We start from the raw sequence: 20050 nt of genomic DNA, 5'->3' as shown, positions 1-20050 counted from the left end.
TGAGTCTTACCTGGCAGGTTGCTTCATTGTGGATTTTGCGTGCTGCAGAGGATACCTAAGCGGAAGAAGATACAGTGAGACTCATACCGACATTTAATTCATTTAAAGCAGTCATCCATACGTACCATGTCTGGTGATTGTTTAAGTGATCCCATAGCTGCTAATTAACACAAGGATGGGGCAGAACATAGTAGTAGTGGTATTAGCTTAGCAAGAGGAGTAGCTTAGGGGTTAATGGATCACAAATACAATTATCACACAGGAAGATGCACCATTAGAAAATGTGGATTTATTTTAGACTGAATTAGACATGTTTACATTTTGATTATCTTGGCAACGTTTCAAGCCATGCTCCACAGAGATATATGAGTCAAGTCAAACACAAAATTCTTTTTCAGCCCTGCGTTGAGAGGTAGACAGCTCTGTAGGGCTTTTAATTAGTCTTTTTCAGTGAGGTCATTTTACCTTTCTCACATAGTAACAGGGGAGAAGAAAAAAAGAACTGAACTAATTAAAAAAAGGACAATAACTACAGTAATTATTGAAAGAGAGCCTAGTAAATGAAAGAATAGTCAGTTCATTATTATGCTCATTTGCATAATGCCCAAGCCGATGTTTGAGAGAGAGGGGGGAAAAAATTATTTCCACAGATGATGGTCGCAGTGTTCAATGAAGCTTGTCCTAGTGGCACACGCACACCGCTCACTGGCCATTGTTGACTCCTAGACTTACTGGCCACTCACAGTCCAGTCTTACTTGCTAATGAATTGAGTGCAGCCTCACAGGGAACGAGAAAATGAGAAAGAGAGAGAGAATGACTTAAGGGAGAGGGAGAGAGACAAAGAAGGAGAGAGGGGAAGAGGGAGAATAAAAGCAGGCTGACTTACAATGGGTCAATCAGAATCACACAGGCTGTGAGAGGGAGAAGAGTTGAGTCTCTCTCAGAGAAGAGATGAGATGAGAGGTTGTCAAGGAACCAGAGAGGATACCATGGAGGGGTCATCACCGGTGATTCAGGTCTCTTGGAGAAGTCTTAGTTTTGGGAGGACCAGAGAGGGAAGAAACAAGGAGTAAGAATGGAAGAGGAAGAGATGACATTGTGGGAGATAAGACCAGCCAGGAATGGTTGTATGGAGCGGCATAGTATCACTCATCCATCCTGATACATAGAGCTAGTTAGGAGCCTCGCTGCCTGTGACTCACTCTTCCATTGGTTGAAGATTTTACTGGATGTACTGTGAACTATACAGTGCCATATGCTGGTAAGTTGCTTTAGTCTGTTTCATCTGAATTAAAATAAGATTTCTGATGTCTTTTCTGGTGGCTTCCTGTATCTCACAGGTGGAGTGAGTGTTTGAAGTCACACAATGGCCTGTGAATTCTACATCTCAAAGAATTCTGCTTTCATAGCTTCACTAGTCTGGTTGCTTCATTGACACCAAGTCATGTTTCATATAGTTTGCAAGAGTTGCATAACCTGCAGAGATCTGTAAATGGATGTTGTCTGTAATCTTTTGTGTATGCTGTAGTTCCTCTAAAGTGAAGATTATTTAAGAAGACCAATAAACCAACGTGATGTTTTCACTGTCTTCTTGTATTTTTAAAGTGCAGCTGTGTATAGAGTAATATGACTGGATGCTACATTGCTGAAGATAGGCAAATGTATCTGTTCATTCGGTTTGTGATGCAGTTTCATCTCTCGGCCAAGATTTTTTTACATGGTTTGAGCATTCTGCATCGATAGTCTATGTAGAGAGTGTTAATTAGTGTTCTGTATTCTGTCTGTACAAGCACATTGCATTCTTCACCCTCACGCACGCACGCACACACACACACACACACACACACACAAAAAGGCCTGTACACTCATCAATAATAAGTCCAGCTGCCATGCTAGGTTCTGGTCTCCCCACATCCATCAAAGCCAGGCATCTGGCTACAGTAGCACGCGGCTGCCACGACCCTTTCCCGACTCCCTCTCACTACGCTCTGCTTTGTTGGCGGCTGGGGTACCCCTCTGCGCACACAATCTGTCGTTATGCCCCCCTATTCTCACAACCCATTCAGGGTATCCCTTTGTCGTCAAGTATTTGTTTAGCCATTGGAACCGCCACGTGCCTCTCGTCAACAAAGGAGGGCGGCACGTATCCCCCCACGACCCCATTGCAAGGCTTGGTGTGAGTTCGAGAGGTGAGAGGTGGCGGATCCTAAAAGTGTGAAAGGCAGATTCTGCATGCAGTCAGTGGCGCTGCTCCTGTTTTTCACACCATTACATGTAGACTAGACTAGAACAAGGAACAAGAAGTTTTCTACTTCTCACTCACTTTTGCAACACCTTACGTCATCTTGACTCATTCTCAAGTTCTTTTATCATCACTATTTTACACCTTTTTCTTCCTCCAATTTCTTCTTTTTCTTCATTTCTTTTTCTTCTTCATTCTTCTTTCCCTCATTTCATTCTTTCTCTCACATCTCTCTCTCTCAGTCTCTCCTACATATCTTTCTCTTTCTCTCACATCTCTCTCTCAGTCCCTCCTACATATCTTTCTCTTTCTCTCACATCTCTCTCTCTCAGTCTCTCCTACATATCTTTCTCTTTCTCTCACATCTCTCTCTCTCAGTCCCTCCTACATATCTTTCTCTTTCTCTCACATCTCTCTCTCTCAGTCTCTCCTACATATCTTTCTCTTTCTCTCACATCTCTCTCTCTCAGTCTCTCCTACATATCTTTCTCTTTCTCTCACATCTCTCTCTCAGTCTCTCCTACATATCTTTCTCTTTCTCTTTCTTCTATCTCTCTCTCTCATTTTCTGCTCTCTTCCACTTTTCTTGTCTCTCCATCTTCAACTCCTTTATTAGTTTTAAAACTATGTCTTTGTTTCATAAGAATGATTGCGACCAACACGACCCTTCTGATGGCGCGTGCCACAGAGCTTTTCGTCCTTGGTAAACAAAAGACCCAGTCGTGTGGGTTTGGAGATGCTTGGTCATTGTTATCAGACACTCTGTCAATGAAGACAAAGAGAAGATAATCTTTGAGGGGAAAAAATCAATCCTCTGGAGATTTGTGGATTGGAAGACAGGTGGATGACACTGAAGAGATAGTTCTACCAATCAGCTCTCAGCTTCCTTTGTCAAGATAATCCTCCTTTTACAAATTAGCCAGGAATTGGAATGAAGAAGAGTTTGTATGAAGAAGATAGCTGAACAAATCCTCTTGACTTGTCCATACTTGCTGTAGAGCAGCTGACCTGAGTCTTGAATATTTGTTGATGACCAGAAACAATGTAGTTAGTGAAAGATCATTCATAAGGATTGTATGTGTTTCTGTTTGTCTCCATCTTTTCAGAATATGTGTGTGATGTGAGCTCCTCAACTCCTCAGAGTGAAACATGCATCATCTGTGATCTTCTTTTCTCTGCTTTTTATGATACAGAGCATGTTTCAAACTAGATTCTGACTTCACAAACAGCATATCTTAATTTTCTTTTCTCTATTTTCTGGTTATTGCAACATGGGATGCACAAAGTAGAATATTGAAACATACCAACATGTTTGTTTGTTTTTTTCTCTCTCTCTGTCTTTCTCTCTTTTCTCACTGAAAGACTTTGAATATCTGAATATAATGTTGAGATGTTCTTGCTCAAGTCATCATTTTGAAAAGCCTCAAGTACCGTATAATATTTGCCTTCTTTGTGCCATGGTATTAGTAGTCTATACCCAAATTTCAGTGAATCCTGTCTTGTATTGTAGTACATAGAGCCTCATCTCAATATTACTAGAAGCATCGATTTATTAATGTGAAATCTTGTATAGCAGTCCTTCTCATGCAGCATTGCAAAAAGAATGAAAGTTTGCATTCATCCAATGCTGTGAGTAAGGTGTGATTTTTCCACTTCTCTCTTCATACAGAGTGCTGGTGGAATCATTGGCAAAGCTGGTGCAAACATCAAACAGTTGAGAGGCAAGGTAGGTATCTGGCTTCCTGTCTGGAGGATGAGGAGGTAGACTGATGCAGAAATGGTGTCTAATTTACCAGAAAATAACAGTCTTTGGGGATTCAATATCAGTTGATTCATAGGCAATTACACTGTGTTGGCAAGTTACTGTGATAAAAAAAACAATCAAACAAAGTAGGGGGACAAAAGTTTTTACCAATGAAATAGCTTGTATTGATTAAATGTTGTTTTAGTAAGTTTTCACTTTTTTTATTCACTGGTATTGATGAACCATCACTTGTCTCATGAAAACATGAACATGGGTGGATAGGGAGACTGACACGCAAGTTGTGTTTTCATAGCATGGAATCATGTCATATAAATTCATCTAAGGAACTTTAAGTTCTTAGGCCCATACCAAAAGAGACCCATTGGTTCAGCCATTGAAGCAGACTAGTGATTGAAATGTCCCAGTCCTAGAGGCTTACAGCCATTCTCTCTTCTATCCCCCCTCCACGCTGGCCCCGGCCCTCTGATGTCTTCTCCATCCGCCCCACCTCTGATCCGAACCGCAATGTGCCACCGAACTCTGGGTCCGGCCCCACCCTGGCTCTGGCCCTGCCCTGGCTCTGGCCCTGCCCTGACTCTGGCCCCGCCCTGGCTCTGGCCCTACCCCGGCTCCTCCTCACACCTGTATCGATCCATGGGTGCCTACAAATGTGATCCCTTGACCTCCAAACTGACTGGATTGCCCCATGGTACTCCCGGCCACCAAATTGACCAATACCAATTCAAAATATGATCTGAACGTGGATCAAATGTGGCTTCCCATTGCCTCCCATCATGGCGATTCTCTGCCTCTGGCCTCAAACTTGAAAACCACCCTCTCCACTCTTCGGATCTGCACTTGGCCCATCTCTCCCTTCCATCATTTGACCTGACCCCGGCCCAACCTCCTGACCCGGCCCATCCTCCTGACCTGGTCCGCACGGTGTGATATCACTCCAATCCAACCACCACCGATCCGTGGTCGGCCCGTCCATCCCATCAGTTCAATGCCACCGTTACAGTGCCTGATTGCAGTGGGCCGGAGCGGTACGTCCCCACTGCTTGCTAGCTTCACCAGTACACATCTCCCGCCTATTGTCATGATTTTGTTTGATTTATCAAGATTTTAAGCTTCATTACAATCTTAACCACAAGAGCTTACCTATTGTTTCTTATCTATCAAGTTGTGGGTAAAATCCAAGTAGAGTGGTTTGACAGTAATCTAGCATGCCAGCTGTATGGTTTGTTAGTTGCATTGCATTTCATTTCAAACATGTACAGTATATTTGTATGTGTGTATGATTGTATGTGTGTTTGTGAATGTTGGTATTTATGTACGTTATGTGTATGTTTGTGTATTTGTATTATTTTTCTGTCAAGTTCTCTTACTGTTAAAGTTGACTGCATCTATCCATGTCTTTTTTTAGCAATCTTCCTGAGGCACAAGAAAACTTTGATTAATGCAAGAAGTTTTTCGCTACTTAGATTTTCATTCTACCCTCTGAGAGCTAGTTTCAAACCTACAGTAGTGATAATCACACCTCTGGCTTTAATAGTGCATCAAATATTTCAGTTGAGTAATAATAATATGCACAGAAGTTGACCTTTTTTTGAGAGAGGACATTTAAAGCCAACTACAGGCATCCATTATGATGCATCATTAGGTGTCTTTATTCTTACACATTTTTTTCTTTTTTTTTTAGTCATTAGAATAAGCTAACATTCACATTGTTTATGAACAAGAAATGGCAACCCAGGGCTGTTTTGGTTTTTGATTCGCTCAAAGCAAATGATGTATAACATGTCAAAACATTTATTGATCATGTTAAAGCTATTTCTGTTTTGATAATCTGGCATCACTTTCAAAGGCAAAAGTGGGATATGGGAACATGTTTGTGATGAAAAATCCATTTTTATTTTTCTCCCCCAATCTGCATGCCCAGTATGCAAGCATGGTTTCAACCATACTCCATGACAAAATGTGTTGTTATCATGTACATTTTGTCTTAACCTTTTATTTCATGCAAATATGTCAATTGCACTTCAGGCTTGTTTTCATCCAAATGTGAGACCCATTGAGAATTTTCCTTACTCCGTCTCATCCAGTCCCAAGTATGTTCTGAAGTACCTCACCCCTACCACACTCCTCCCCAAAAAACAACAACAACAACAACAACAACAACAACAACAACAAACGAAAACAAGTACTAGTATTCAGAAAGGGAAACCTGTTTTGATTTGTTTTTTCCTATTTTCAAGAAAAGGATCATGGAACAAAAACAGTATTTCTTTAAGATTTTGCAAGCTTTTTGCTCAAAGTAAATTACTGATGCATTGGCTTGATTGAAATTCGTCTAAAGATCTGAGTAGCAGCAGTGAAGCTACTGCCATGAAGCCCCCATGTAGGCTGTTAGAGGATGTGTATCTAACACTAGGTTTCAAAACTGGCAAGAAGATTTACTGCTGGTGTTCTTCTTCTTCTGCCCCTCTGGCCTCTTTCACAGTATCCTCACCATCGTGACAGACCTGGAGGCTGCCCTGGAGTGCATCCAAGAGATCATACCCATATTGGACGCGGTAAGAGATAGTTCATTCTCTCAATTCAGAAATCTTCAGCCAGTCGCTCAATTTGAAACAGTTTCATTCTTGTCATCCCTGAACAGCCAGAGTAACATGTTACTTTGCCTGCTCACGTTATTTGGGGATAGTTAAAAACTGTACTGTGTTATAAATCATCTAGCTGAACATACAGTGTATAATGCATAAGACCTGTTAACTTTTTACTTGACAAAGCATAGATAAGTCCTTCAACGTGTAGTTATTTTTCTATTCATAAGTATGACATTTTAGGAATATGTGGTAGACTATGTGAGTGTATGTCTGTTACATTTCATGAATTTGGATAAGAATGCTGAAAATATTAATGCTGATTTGAATTAAAATCAAACTCCAAGAACAAAGAAGCCCTAGGGGGTTATAAGACTGATTTGTACACTGGATGGCTGGTGGAGACTTAGTGTCAGCAACAAGCCGGAGATGCTAAGATAGAAAGCGAGATAGGACGAGGGTCGGCTAGTATGATTCCAGATATGCTAATGAGGGAAAGGAATCCTGTAGGTTCAGGAGTTGAGCTGCGGTAGAAGTGTGTGACGGGATGGTGCCTACACACCGCCCTCGTGAGACCGGCTTGTGCGAAAGCGAGGTGGGATGGAATTACAGCCCTGCTCCAAAATGCAAGATGTACCTCCTTAGTGTGACTAGCAATCAGAGAGAGGTTCTGAGAATAATTCAGATGGCAAGGCAAGGAGACATGTTTGTTCCATTCTCATCTTGACAGTGTTTGGACAATACCGTAACAACTAATACAAATCCTACAACATGTTATGCGTAACACCTGTTTACTACTTTTCCTCATCCTCAGGAATGATAAGTACACAGGTTGGGAGAGAATGTGTAGCAATCCCAAACTATCAAAATAAATCCAGATTCTAAAACTGAGTGGGCAAAAATTATGTAAATAGCTAGAATAGCTAAAACTAGAATCCCCATGATCCAAAGAGAGGAGAAATGGTGTGTTTACTCAGTTTGGCTCTGACATTCCACATCAGAGGAAAACAAGAAAAATCTCATTGTAATGTCCTGTTTGTCAGTAGCCCCATACAAACAATGTGAATGTTTGTTGAGGTGACTAATACAAGTGTGTTTGATTGGGCAAGCCTTGCACAAGGTCTGACATGAGATCAACTGGTAACATTAACAGTTCATCTCCCAGTAAAGTGTCAAGATAGACCAGCTGAAAGATGGCTTCTCACCCACCTGTAAGCTGAACTGTCATCCATCACCAGCACCCCACCTGACCCCACCCCACCTTTCTTCACACCATAACATGTTAGATGATGCAGCAGTGTTGGCCCGTATCTCGCCATCCTCTGACTCTCCTCCCTGTTAGAGTTTCAAGCTCCTCTCAGCACTGTGCTGGAGGTGAAAAGCTGCCTTAATCTAGGTGGATAGATGGCACACTGCAAAGAAATGGAGTAGGCTAGATGCTTAGCAAGCATTTCATTCTAGATGTGGAATCTTGGAGATAATGATGTATGAGAGAAGTATTAGAATTCAACAGATTTTTTTTAAGGTACTGCAAAAACACCCACCAGAGCAGAGTCTTAAAAAAATGGGCAGAATGTGACATCATGAGAAGCATCAAAGATATTTGTGTCAGATAAATGCAAAGAATTCTTACAATAATGGATGCCAATGCAACATTGGTTGCAGTTGTTTTGAGAGCAAAGTGCAGAAGTATTAGGCTAGAGTTACAATTCTTGTTACCGCACAATGGCTGTGTAACATTCTACTTTGCTATAACTTATCATTTCAGATGTTTGAATCCTTGCTTTCTTTCTGCTCTGTTGTCCATTTGATCAGAGCCCCAACCCCTTTCTGCTTAGAGCCCCTCCCTCACTCTGCTGAGAGCCCCTCCCCTTTCTGTTCAGGGCCCCCTCTCTCATTCTGCTCAGAGCCCCTCCCCTTTTCGCTCGGAGCCCCTCCCCCTTCCTGCTCAGAGCTACCTGTTTCTGATGTGACCCTATCTGTCGATGATAGTTGTAGACCCCTGCTGACAGGGGGAGTGTGTTGTAGCATGACGATGTCATTTCAGTGATTATCTGCATCACTGCTTCTCTGTGATGTGGGCAGAGTATACAGCCTTGCTTGCTTCTAGCACTCATCTGTGAAATGCTTGCATTTATTACACAATTTCATGTCATTCTTGTTCAGGTCAGAAATCTCTCTTCTCGTCTTTATTGAATTGAGAAGGGAAAATTATTTCATATGAAAAGCCTCTGATTTCTACACCTGAATTCATTTCATGTGAAATCTCGTCTTACTCTCATCTCCTCTCTTCTCATCCCATTTTTCTACTTGTGTTTTTTTTTTCCTCTCTTCTTTTCCCTTCTATAGTCATCTCTTCTCTTCTCTTTTCTTCTTTATTCTTCTTTTTTCTTCTCCTTTCTTTACTTTTTCTTCTCTTTTCTTTCCTTCTCTTTACTCTCCTCTTCTCTTCTTGTCTCTTCTCCTTCCTCTACACTCTCCTTCTCCTTTTCTTTCCTCTTCTCTCTTTCATCCACCTGCTATCAATTTCTAAGCAGGAAGGTGATAAATTACAATCCATTATACAGCGCATTGGCAGCTGCAGAGAGATTTTAAAAGCCTGCATTCAATCCAATTGCTCATCATTCTCTACTAACCTTTGATATTTAAGTTGCATGGCTGTTTAAGATGTGTTGTACAATGCATACAATATACAGTGCACATTGGATGTAATGTATGAGTTACTTTTAAGCAAGCTGTAGTTTTCATCTGAAATCAATATGATTCTGAAAGTTATTCCTACCACTAAAAAAAAATGAATACAAGAATTCTTACAAAAGCTAATCATTCGAAGAGGCAGTTTTCTTTCAAATTATTGAGTATTAACTTGCACATTTCATTTTTTGTATGAGATTGAACTGTGGCAGTAAGTTATACAAATAACGTTCAAATTGTTGAGTATTAACTTGCCCATTTTGATTATTGCTTGAGATTGAACAGTGGCTGTGAATTCTACAAATTTACAGACCTGGAATCAGGATAGCAGCCAGACGTCAGCTATCATTATTCCAAACAAAGCTTGGTAGCTGTACGTCATGAAACATATATTAATAACAGAGTAAAATATTTTTCTATAGTTCTTACACAATGCAATAACTTCCATAGTTTATGAAGATATGACTTTGGATATCATTGTTCTTGTTTTGTCTTTTTCTTTGAATGAAAATCTTTTTTCTAAACATGCTTTACAGTGAGGTGGGATTGTCATGTTGACGTTGACCAATACTTTTATAGTCATTCATGTAATATAAAAAGAAAAGGAAAAGTCCTAACTATGTTTTATCAGTACCAATGTAATTTTCCACTTATTTGTACAGATCGATTGGAATATTTCCCATGAGCTTACTTACATTTGTGCTGGTTTTTCTTTTTTTTTTTCACTTTTTTTTTCTATTCCTACAGAGTGAGCAGAAACCTGAGAGTTTCATGGTCAGATTGTTGGTCCATCAAAGTTTAGCTGGAGCCATCATTGGAAAGGAAGGATGCAAAATCAAAGAAATCCGTGAGGTTAGTATATCTCATGTCTCAGTTCAATATATCCCTTGTTTGTGACTCCACACCTCTTCATGTTCAAACATTGTCTAACACAATGTATATATAATGTATGCGTAGGCATTAGATTGTCAAACTGTACTTGTATCTCTTTTCTCTTGTCTTTTCCATCACTCTTATTCCTGGTCTTGCCATTTTGATGTTTGGTTTTCACTCTGTGTGTTCCATTCATACTTGTGTGATGTGGTTTGCATGTTATTTCATTTCTTGCTTCTCTGTTAATGTTTTATAATGTGTCTCTCATTCTTCTGCTCTATTCTTGTGCTGTCTTGAAGTTTGCCAAAGGTTTTATTTTCTCTTTATGAAAATAATATTCCTGTTTGTTTGTTAGGTTTATGTGAGAAGATATTATAGATCCTCCCTGTTACTGATAACCCAGTGAGTTTAGAATGGGTTCCATCATCAGTGAAATGATGATGTAACATGTCCCAGATACTGAGCCTTTTTATCCTACTGGTATGAGTGTGATGTAAGATTGATTGAAGATTGTCCCTCTTGCTCCTGGTCCTTCCACAGCAAAGTGGAGCCAACATCAAGGTGTTCTCTGATGTCTGCCCCAACTCCACGGATCGCATCATCCAAGTGGGCGGGGTCACTGACAAGATCATTGATGCTTTGCGAGAGCTACAGAATCTGATCAGTGCTGTAAGTATCTCAGTGTATGTACTCTGAATACTGTCATAGGCTGTGGTTATATTCATACTGTTTACAAATAATAGCATAGGTGTGAGTATAGAGTTAGTCTTATTCCAGCCCTTTGTAGTAGTCTCAATCTAAACACCCCTTGCCAAGCAGGACAATTAATAAAAGGCTAATAGAAATTTTAATGACACTGAATATATGTTTTGTAAAACAAGAAAACTGAGAAATTGAGAACCAAGCTGCTCTGTAGCCAACAGGTCTTAACGAGATGTGTTTAGCTAGTAAACCAATTAGTTTATCATCACAGATTTAAAGGCATTCAAATAATGCATGATATTTTGACAAATTAGAATGGAAACCGATTGAGAATATGTGTTTTTTTTTCTCAGATGTTAATTGTAGATGAATGAATATCATACATACAAAGCAGTGTATATACAAATATAATGAGATTTATGCTGTTTCATTCGTATACAGACATATTTCCTAATGTTGCACTTTACTTCGTGAGTCAGAAATTTCCTGCTAATGTTTGTATTTCAATCTGTCCGTGCCTATAAACAAATCAGTCATAGCTCCATGCACCACAATGCCTGTATCGATCATCGAGGGTCAGGTGTGTGTTTAATTTGATTTGTGATTTCTCCTTCCTTACAGACTCCAATAAAAGGCCCTTCCCAGCCCTACGACCCCTACTGCTTCGATCCTTTCTATGCTCTCACTTACGGAGGCTACACGGGCTCCACAGACAGCAAAAAAGGAGGTGGTGGGGGAAGGATGGGGGGACATAGTATGGGTCGTGGAGGAGGCCAGTATGGGGGCGGAGGTCGCCCCATGGGAGGATTTGACTACATGGGAGGTGGGGGTAGAGGAGGGCGAGGGAGAGGGTATGGTGGACGAGGGCTGTTTATGAATCCTGTGGGAGGAATGAGTGGAAACAGAGGAGGAAGAGGAGGAGGAGGAGGAAGTCGGCTCCCAGAACCATTGTGAGTCATCAAATCTTGTCTTAGCATTGTCTAGTCTTTTCTCTTTCTATGTGTCTGTATAGTTTATCTTGTCCCTTCTATTCTGTCTGGAGTGTTTTGTCTTCTATAGAATACTGATAACCATTTTTTTTTTTTTTTTAGATTAAAGCAATTCCTGTCTCGTTTTTCTTGTTGGCTTCATCTCATTCCAGACATGTACCTGTTGTCTTTCCCCAGATCTACTTTTTTATTTGTTCTAGTTTCACCAGACCATCTGTTTTTCCACATTGTTGTCTCTTTGTTATTACCTTTCCATATGGCCATTCTATCCTCTGTACTTTCCACTTGGTCCAAATATGTCTACTGTGTATGAAGGAAATGTCAAATATTATCAAATTGCATATTATAGTGTGAGGTCTTATACATTTTAAAAACTGATCAAAATGGTGCTATTTTGGGTACCTAAAACAACACACCATATTGATACAAAAAGACAGAGTGTTGTCTTTTTATATCTTATTTTTGAAATCAGACATGAGTGTAAACTGCATAAATCCTAATTCAGAGTATTTGACAGTGAAATGGTGGAGTTACTCAGGAGATTCTGCCATGTCAGTCAGGTGTCCATGGATATTACTAGTATCTCATTGATATACCAGTGTATCAATTAGAGTAGAGCTGTGTATCAAGAATACATGTTGATGTTGTGGCAAGTGAAAACAAAATTAATGGCTTCCTCTTGTATTGCGTACATGTAAGCTTATTTTCAAGCGTGTATCTTGCTTGTTTTTATGTTATTGTTCTCATAATTTAAATCATCTTGTGATCCTTAACATTAAATTGAGAATTTTCCCCTTTCTTTCTTTCTTTTTTTTTAACTACAGGGATCCTGCATTCTACAATGTAAGTATATAGCTTGTAATGCTATATTTCTAGTGGATTGGTTTGACTTCTTATAGCTATCGAATAGATGTCATATCTTCACCATTTTTTCAGGCATTAGATATTAAGCAAAGAGCAGAAGATATCATACTTTATCTTATTTAAAGTACATCATGTAAGATCTGTGTGATTAAAAAACCTCAAGTGTGATCTGTGCGACGGTTGTGATTTTCTGCCTTTATAATTTGTTGTCAAAGTAATGGCAGAAATATCTGCCTAGTAATGCATGCATGCAGTCCTTGCACCCACAAAAAAAAAAATCAAAAAAAAATCAGCTATTCAGATATACAAGGTACGATGGAGGAGGCTTATAGAGAAATGCCGGAGTGCCCTGGTTATGCTGATTATGGGCAATGTAGAGAAGGGGATCAGCTTGCTAACGAGGAATGAACGTGTCTTGGCCTGCTTGCTATCAGAGCTCTCCTCACACTCATACCAGGCAAGTGGAAAGAGACCAAAGAAGTTGATAGAAATATCAAAATATTCATCAATTCCATGAGGTATTATGAAATGAGCTCAAGTCCACAGCAAGAGATGACTTAGAGACATTGAATAATCCCCTCCGAGCGCTGGAGAGATTTTGTCAGAATCTCAGGGGATTTTGCAACCTCATTAGTATGCTGATTAACCAAGTCTTCATCTCCAATTTTATCTTTCTTACTTTCTCAATCTTCTCTTTCCCTCATTCCTTCCATCCTTCTACATCTCTCTCTTTTACCTCTTGTAATACTGATGTGTGTTGAGTCTTGTGTGAAATAGGAAAGGTAGGGGAGAGATGAGAAACCTGGTGGTAAAGCCCCTTGGAAATCAATAGATAGAACTATCCAGTGGGAAGAAGGTAGACAAAAAATGAACTTCAACCTGTTTTCCATACCTGACAAATTGGAACAATTACAAGTGCACCATTGGTTGTCACACTTCATATCTACAAAGTTATTGTATCCATGAATAGAATATTGTATTTACAAATAGAATGAAATTATATTGCTTTAATAATCATCGAAGCATATTCATGGGTTGTTTACTCTTTTCACAGTTTTTGTCTGTCCCTTTCTTTGTTCCTTTAAAGAGCATATGTAATGTAGTGCCATAGCCCCATATCAGGCAGATGAAGCCTCTGAGTATAGTTATCCAGGAATGCTTTAGGATATTGAGTGAAAGTAAGTGTGAGGAAGAGTAGAGAGAGAGAGAGAAAGAGAGAGAGGGATGAATTGAGTCTTCAAATAAAGCTAGATTGACAGGAAGCCCTAGGGTGTTTGTACTTCTACTCCTGGTGTAGGAGTACTGTCTTCTTCCAAGTGGTGTGTTTGAAGGTTTGTGGTCAATGTGAGTTGTTATCACAGCTGTGTTCATCCTGCAAACGGGCTGCTTCTCATCTAGACAGACAATTGAATCCCTGTATATCTCTCTCACTCCGTCTCTGTTCCTTCCTATTCTTCATTCTGCTTTGCAGTGTCCAATTGTATCAAGGCTCCAAGTTATTCTGGATATTCATATCTGATGCAGTGGGCTGACTTTGATTTTCATTTTAAATTCTAATTTTATGAAAATCAAGAATATTGGGAATTAGTGAATTTATGCAAATTTTTAAATTTTCCATTGAAGAGCATGTCATTTTCTTTTCTTCTTCCACAATGAAGGTTTTTTTTTCCTCCGAACAGCTTGTACTTCATAGTTTTTTTCTCTCATTGTTCTATCCTCATATCTATTCACTTCTACCTTGTTCTCAAGGAGTATCCTATTTCTTCATATGATGTTTAATTGGTTGTGGCATTCAATGGCATGGTGTGCTACCTGATACTAGGACAATTTTCCTCATATCTTCTGTTTTTCTTTTCTCTCTCTACAGAGTGGACGTGATGGATTTGAAAGCTTAGAGAGTGAGTATGATGTCTCCTTTCTTCTATCAACCATTAGACAAAGGGATTTCCCTTTATACGAAAGCAGAAGTAGGCTGTGAAAGAATTGTTAGTGTTTACTGTTCATTTCATTCAATTTCAATGGCAATCCTTACATCACAGTTAGATACTGGACAAAAAAAAAATGAGGGTATTGTGTCTAATATCTAACTAAGGTAGCATAAATAAATGTTGAAAATTAGATTTCTGAGGCAACATCTTATTGAGACTGACATTGGAAGCTTACCTATCTTGACTTGGTTCTTCCTCTCATTTCACTTGTTAACTGTTCTACTCTCTAGCTCAGTGAACAGGTGACATAATATATGCAAAATGCAGATGATATCTAGAATAAAAAATGTACTTGTAGAATGATGAATGCCAGATGAGAACCTTTTTATATTCCATGAGTGAAGCAAACCTGGATGTTTAGCTTCATGCTCAATGACTTCTATGCTCCTTTTTAGTTTGACATCTTTCTATTTCATTTCTCTCCTTTCAGACACAGAGAGGACAATACAGGTCACAATCCCCAAAGATGTGAGTAATTTTTATTCCTTCAACATAAATGTTTTACACAGATGAAAGAGATAATGGTTGTCAAAGTGCCTTTCGCCACTGTTGTGAACTACAATCAGGCAAATAGGCTGGGGAGTAAATAGAGTAAATGCAATGATCTTAAAAACAAAGGATAGGTCACTAAATAAACAAGGATTTTCTTGTTCTTCAAAGTACTTCAAAATGATCACTCTCTTACTTTTGAAGCATTGTGCAAAGGAGACTCAAAAGTCTCCCAAGAATATTTTCCAGTTTTGATCACCACTAGAATCTTGTATTCTGTGTAGAGTTCAAGTGATGTCAGGTTTGATGTTTGCAATCAGTCAGTGCTGTGATGTCTTTCTTTGTACTTGTAGTTAGCTGGTGCCATCATTGGGTCTCAAGGGTCCAGGATCCGGGCCATTCGAACACGCAGCTGTGCAACCATCAAGATAGAGGACGCCAAGCCTGACTCCATCGATCGCATCATCACCATTACTGGCACAGACGACCAGATCAACTATGCCCAATACTTGCTTCAAGAAAGGTACATTTGATCATCTCACACATTGAATGTTTTCAAAATATAACATTGACAACTTAAATGTAGAAATTTGACATCTATCAGCAAACATTTTGAGACTACTTCTCCCAGTCCAGCTTACGCCAGCTTCTGCTAGGTGTTGCTAGGTGACTTTCTAATTCCACTGAATGTGCATGGTACTCCTACTGCTACTGGTCCTTGCCACCATCTAGTTTCACCCTACATCTACTCTCTAATAGCTGTCTGTCTAGAAGAGAGAGACAGACAGACTAGAGATGGAATCAGTCCTGCCTTTCGCCCCATGGAAGACTAGTGATTTTGTTGTTGTGAATCTCTGTGAGCAAACAAAAAATCACTGTCGGCCACTGGGGAGGAGGGCACACTCATCCAGTCATCCCTCAACGAACTGGTCTCAAAGGCATCCTAGGAGGGTACTTAAAGGATTTCCTACTGATGTGATCAATGACAGTGACCATGACATGAGTGGCTGCTTCAGTAGCACCATCATTAGTAATATCTCTTCTGACATACATGATTGTACTGACAGAGACATTTCACATCTAAATGATACATTTTACATTGGTATTAAGAGTGTCATTTTAAAAACACAAATTCATTTCTTACAAAACTGATGGTGTGATTCACAGTGAAAACTTGATTAAGATTTCTTGAAGCAAGGTTGTGAATTATTCAAAAAGTGCAACTGAACATTTATACCTTGTTTTCTTTAATGAAGTAATTCAGTTCATCATTACTGTCAACTGTAAAAGATGTGATTATCATTGAGAGCATTACCAAAGTCAATTTAATATGAGGCTGGAATTTCATCATTTTGACCCATTTGATGTATATGTTCATCTTAGTGGTTTTGTCTTGTGTCAACACAAGACGCATTCTAGTTGCAACCTTTTAAGAATACTTAATATAAGTTTCATGTGCTCTAATGTGACAAATAATCTGTCCTACAGGGAAGATAAAGTAAGATAAGGAAGCAATTTAAGTGACTGTCAGAAAAAAAAAACATGGTTTAAACAGAATGTCTGCTGACTCAAAATATTTGTTCTTTCTTTTCTGACTCTCACCCATACAGTGTGAGGCAGTTCTCTGGGCTGAAGTACTAGGGACTGAAAGCAGCTGGATCAGTGAAACATGTGTCAAAAAGACTCGTCTCGGTCAACATATTTCATCTCATTATGTTTGAGACTAAGGCAGGATGTATAAAGTGTACTCACAGTCTCTCCATTCTCATTGCTAGATGTACAAGGCACACAGAACAAATGTCAAAGCAGCTGTAGTAGACAAAGAAATGCCTTCATGTGTGATGCAAGCTGTTCTAGCTATCTCATGTACTTTTCAAAATCCCCCAAAGCTTGTAGGTCATATGATCATGGTGAGTTCAATGATTCATTCAAGGTATTGGCTGTATTTGAAGAATTTCAAGGAAGTCTAGTAATTTCCTGTCATCATCATGACGCTTGACTGCAATCTAGGATCAATCTTGTCATTTGTTTGCTGAAATCTTTTTTGTCTTTTGTACAGATGGGGGGAAAAAAAGATTAATGGAAGTATTTCATGTACCTGAAAGAGGACTAGCATTTTTGTCATTTTAGTTGAAGTGCATCATTTAAGATTTTTAGATCATTTTGCCAAAAAGTAACAATTTTCCCAGACTGCATTATTTTTGTAACAACATTACATTTCACACAAAATATGTGTGTGAAATGATACACGATGTATGATGTGAAATTGTCTGAAATGTTCAGATCTTTGCAAAATGATTTACTGCTAGAATTAGTATTGTGTAGAGGTGTTAAGGATTTTATTTTACTACTGTAATATCCATTAATAAAGAGTGAAATTAACCACACAAATTTTAATGCAGTCCTTTTTAACCTGTGCTTCTCAACTTTTTTCAACCTGAGGCCCACTTTGGCTCCTACATTTTTTTTTTTTTTAAAGCCTATAGTTAGCTGAAATATGAATCTTTTTTCTTTCATATTTGGCTGAAATCGCAGTCCACCGGTTGAGAAGCACTGTTTTAAATCATTGTATTGCAGAAGGAGCAGTTTTAGCTCAGTGGATAAATCCTGAGATTACTGGTTCATTTCCTCTGTCTGCAACAGGTGTACCCCCAGGCAAGGCACTTTATCCTAATCATTTTAGACATACATGTGAAAGGAAGGGTCTTTGATGAACTTAACTTGCCTTTGGCTTGCCTGACACAGCATATAAAATTTGTGTGAGAGAATTCCTTGCTTATGATTAATGTGATTCACTGAATGAAATTTCCATTTAAAATAATGAAATTCAAGTTGAGAATATCTACAAATCATATTGCATTGTAAATGAAATGTATTATGTGTTTGAATCACATAAGATATTTGCCATCTCTAGCCTCAAAGGTCTGAAGATTAACTTCTATTGGTAGTGACAAGATTGTGAATTGAAATGTTTCCCATTTTTCAGCCCAAAGAGGCAACAAATGTCATCTTTGTTTATTCATTTTTATTTGATTCATGACCTATTTTTTGTCTGAGTGTAAGGGAAGATTGATTTCTTGGCTCATGATATGATGTTTGCTGAACAGAAGTGTAACAGAGGATGTTGATTACTCAAACAAATGATTCATAGGTCATAGGTCATGGCTGTTAATGCCATTTGTACTTACTTTACTGCTGTACATAGAGCTTGCTACAAGTTACATACATTGATGACCTGAAGAAAAAACAAGTCAATCGTGAAAAGTAATGGTACAGCTGTTGTCATTCCATATTGCCTTGTGTGCAAAGTGTATTTCAGCTGTAAACAATGCTTCAGATACAGCTGTATTAGTGGTCAGTGAAAATTAATATTGCCTCTTAACTATGATCAATGTGTTGTCAGAATAAAGTCATGAAAAACAACAAGAAAAACCTGTTCAAAAGCACTTTCAAATTATGTACACCAAAATGAATGACAGTTGAGAAAAATTTGCAATTAGTAATAAAGAATGAGAGCAATTTGTAATGTATAGATATAATGTCTTCCAGATTTTAAGACATGTAAAAAAAAAAAGTAATAATTCTGAGTACTAGGAATGAAATGTTCGAAAGAATTTGAAAAGCAAAGGTTTATGTACGATTTTAGGTCAAAACTATCAATTTTGATTTCTTATCAGTAGATGGCAGTTGAAGCATTTTGTATGTCAGCCTACCTTCGTAATAAAGTTTTTACTATCTTTGTATTATTGAACAGCAAATATTGAGTTTTGTGTTTTTCTTTGTGATAGTCATATACAATTACATTAGTTGCCTAGATTCTAGAGGAAGATATATGAAAAGCTGGATAATTTGGGGTTTCATGCCCTCTACAAGATATCAAAAATTGACTTCAAAAGTTCCAATGAAGTGACTGATGCTGAATAACATAGAACTAATGAGCACTCTGAAGGTAACAGAGGAGAAAGGTGGATCTAATAAAAATGAGGTGTTGTACGAAATGAGGAGATAATGATGGTGATGATGATAATCTTGATGGTGGTGATGATGATTATGATGATGATGCTGATGAAAGAAATGATGATGATAATGATAATGGTGATGATGATTATGATGATGATGATGATGAATGATAGTGTTTATGACTGTGAATAGTGGTAGTTGCAGAGAACAGCAGACATTGACATTAACAATTATGGCATGGTGCCATCTGCGTGGTTATATCAAGTGTTGGCTAAGGTCTAGATAACAATGTTCAATGTTTAAATGTACATGATGTATTACCCATGTATCAGTCTGCTTGATAGCAAGATGGCACTTGGTTGAAGAAGGATTTGCCAAATACACTGTAGTTATAGCCAAAACATACACCAAGATATAGGTAGACAAACACTACATGAAGATAGGTACGAGGTTATATTTGATCTAGATAATAGTGACTTGAAAACATGTAAAAACACTACGAAGAGGTGGGTCATTCTACGAGATGATGGCCATAAAACACTAGATTTTTTATTTATTTATTTTTTTTTTTACATAGGCTTGCTTTCTGTTTGTGGCATATTAAAGGACAAGTTCACCTTCATAGACGTGGATTGAGTAAATGCAGCAATATTGGACAATCCGTTGAAAAGTTATGAGATTTTGAAGTTTCTGCACAGTCACTGCTGGATGAGAAGACTACTACAGCTGATGATGTCACATGCGTACAACGATATAAAGAAAATTAAAAAAAAATTCAACATATTTTCACTTTTCTCGCATAATACGAGAATGCTTGACTTCCCTCTTTCAGAAGGCAGGGGGAATAATATTACCCTTGACATACATCAGTGACAAGTCAAGGAAATGTGCACTTTTT

General features: G+C 38.6%; 1 protein-coding gene across 1 annotated transcript in view; it reads left to right on the top strand.

Annotated features, from left to right (window-relative positions):
- LOC140230830 (heterogeneous nuclear ribonucleoprotein K-like) overlaps nt 1-18942 on the top strand; it is a 177764-nt gene extending 158822 nt beyond the window's left edge. Inside the window, exons 7-17 of the mRNA XM_072310973.1 lie at nt 3913-3969; nt 4990-5033; nt 6491-6563; nt 10035-10139; nt 10701-10829; nt 11484-11812; nt 12676-12694; nt 14583-14613; nt 15134-15171; nt 15546-15715; nt 16803-18942. Coding sequence (XP_072167074.1) covers nt 3913-3969; nt 4990-5033; nt 6491-6563; nt 10035-10139; nt 10701-10829; nt 11484-11812; nt 12676-12694; nt 14583-14613; nt 15134-15171; nt 15546-15715; nt 16803-16833 — 1026 coding nt within the window. The 3' untranslated portion in view covers nt 16834-18942. The remainder of the gene's footprint in view (nt 1-3912; nt 3970-4989; nt 5034-6490; nt 6564-10034; nt 10140-10700; nt 10830-11483; nt 11813-12675; nt 12695-14582; nt 14614-15133; nt 15172-15545; nt 15716-16802) is intronic.
- The last annotated feature ends 1108 nt before the right edge of the window (nt 18943-20050 follow it).

Source organism: Diadema setosum, chromosome 7 (assembly GCF_964275005.1).
Source record: "Diadema setosum chromosome 7, eeDiaSeto1, whole genome shotgun sequence".
NCBI classification, from domain to species: Eukaryota; Metazoa; Echinodermata; class Echinoidea; order Diadematoida; family Diadematidae; genus Diadema; species Diadema setosum.
This window is presented reverse-complemented; position numbering and strand designations above follow the sequence as displayed.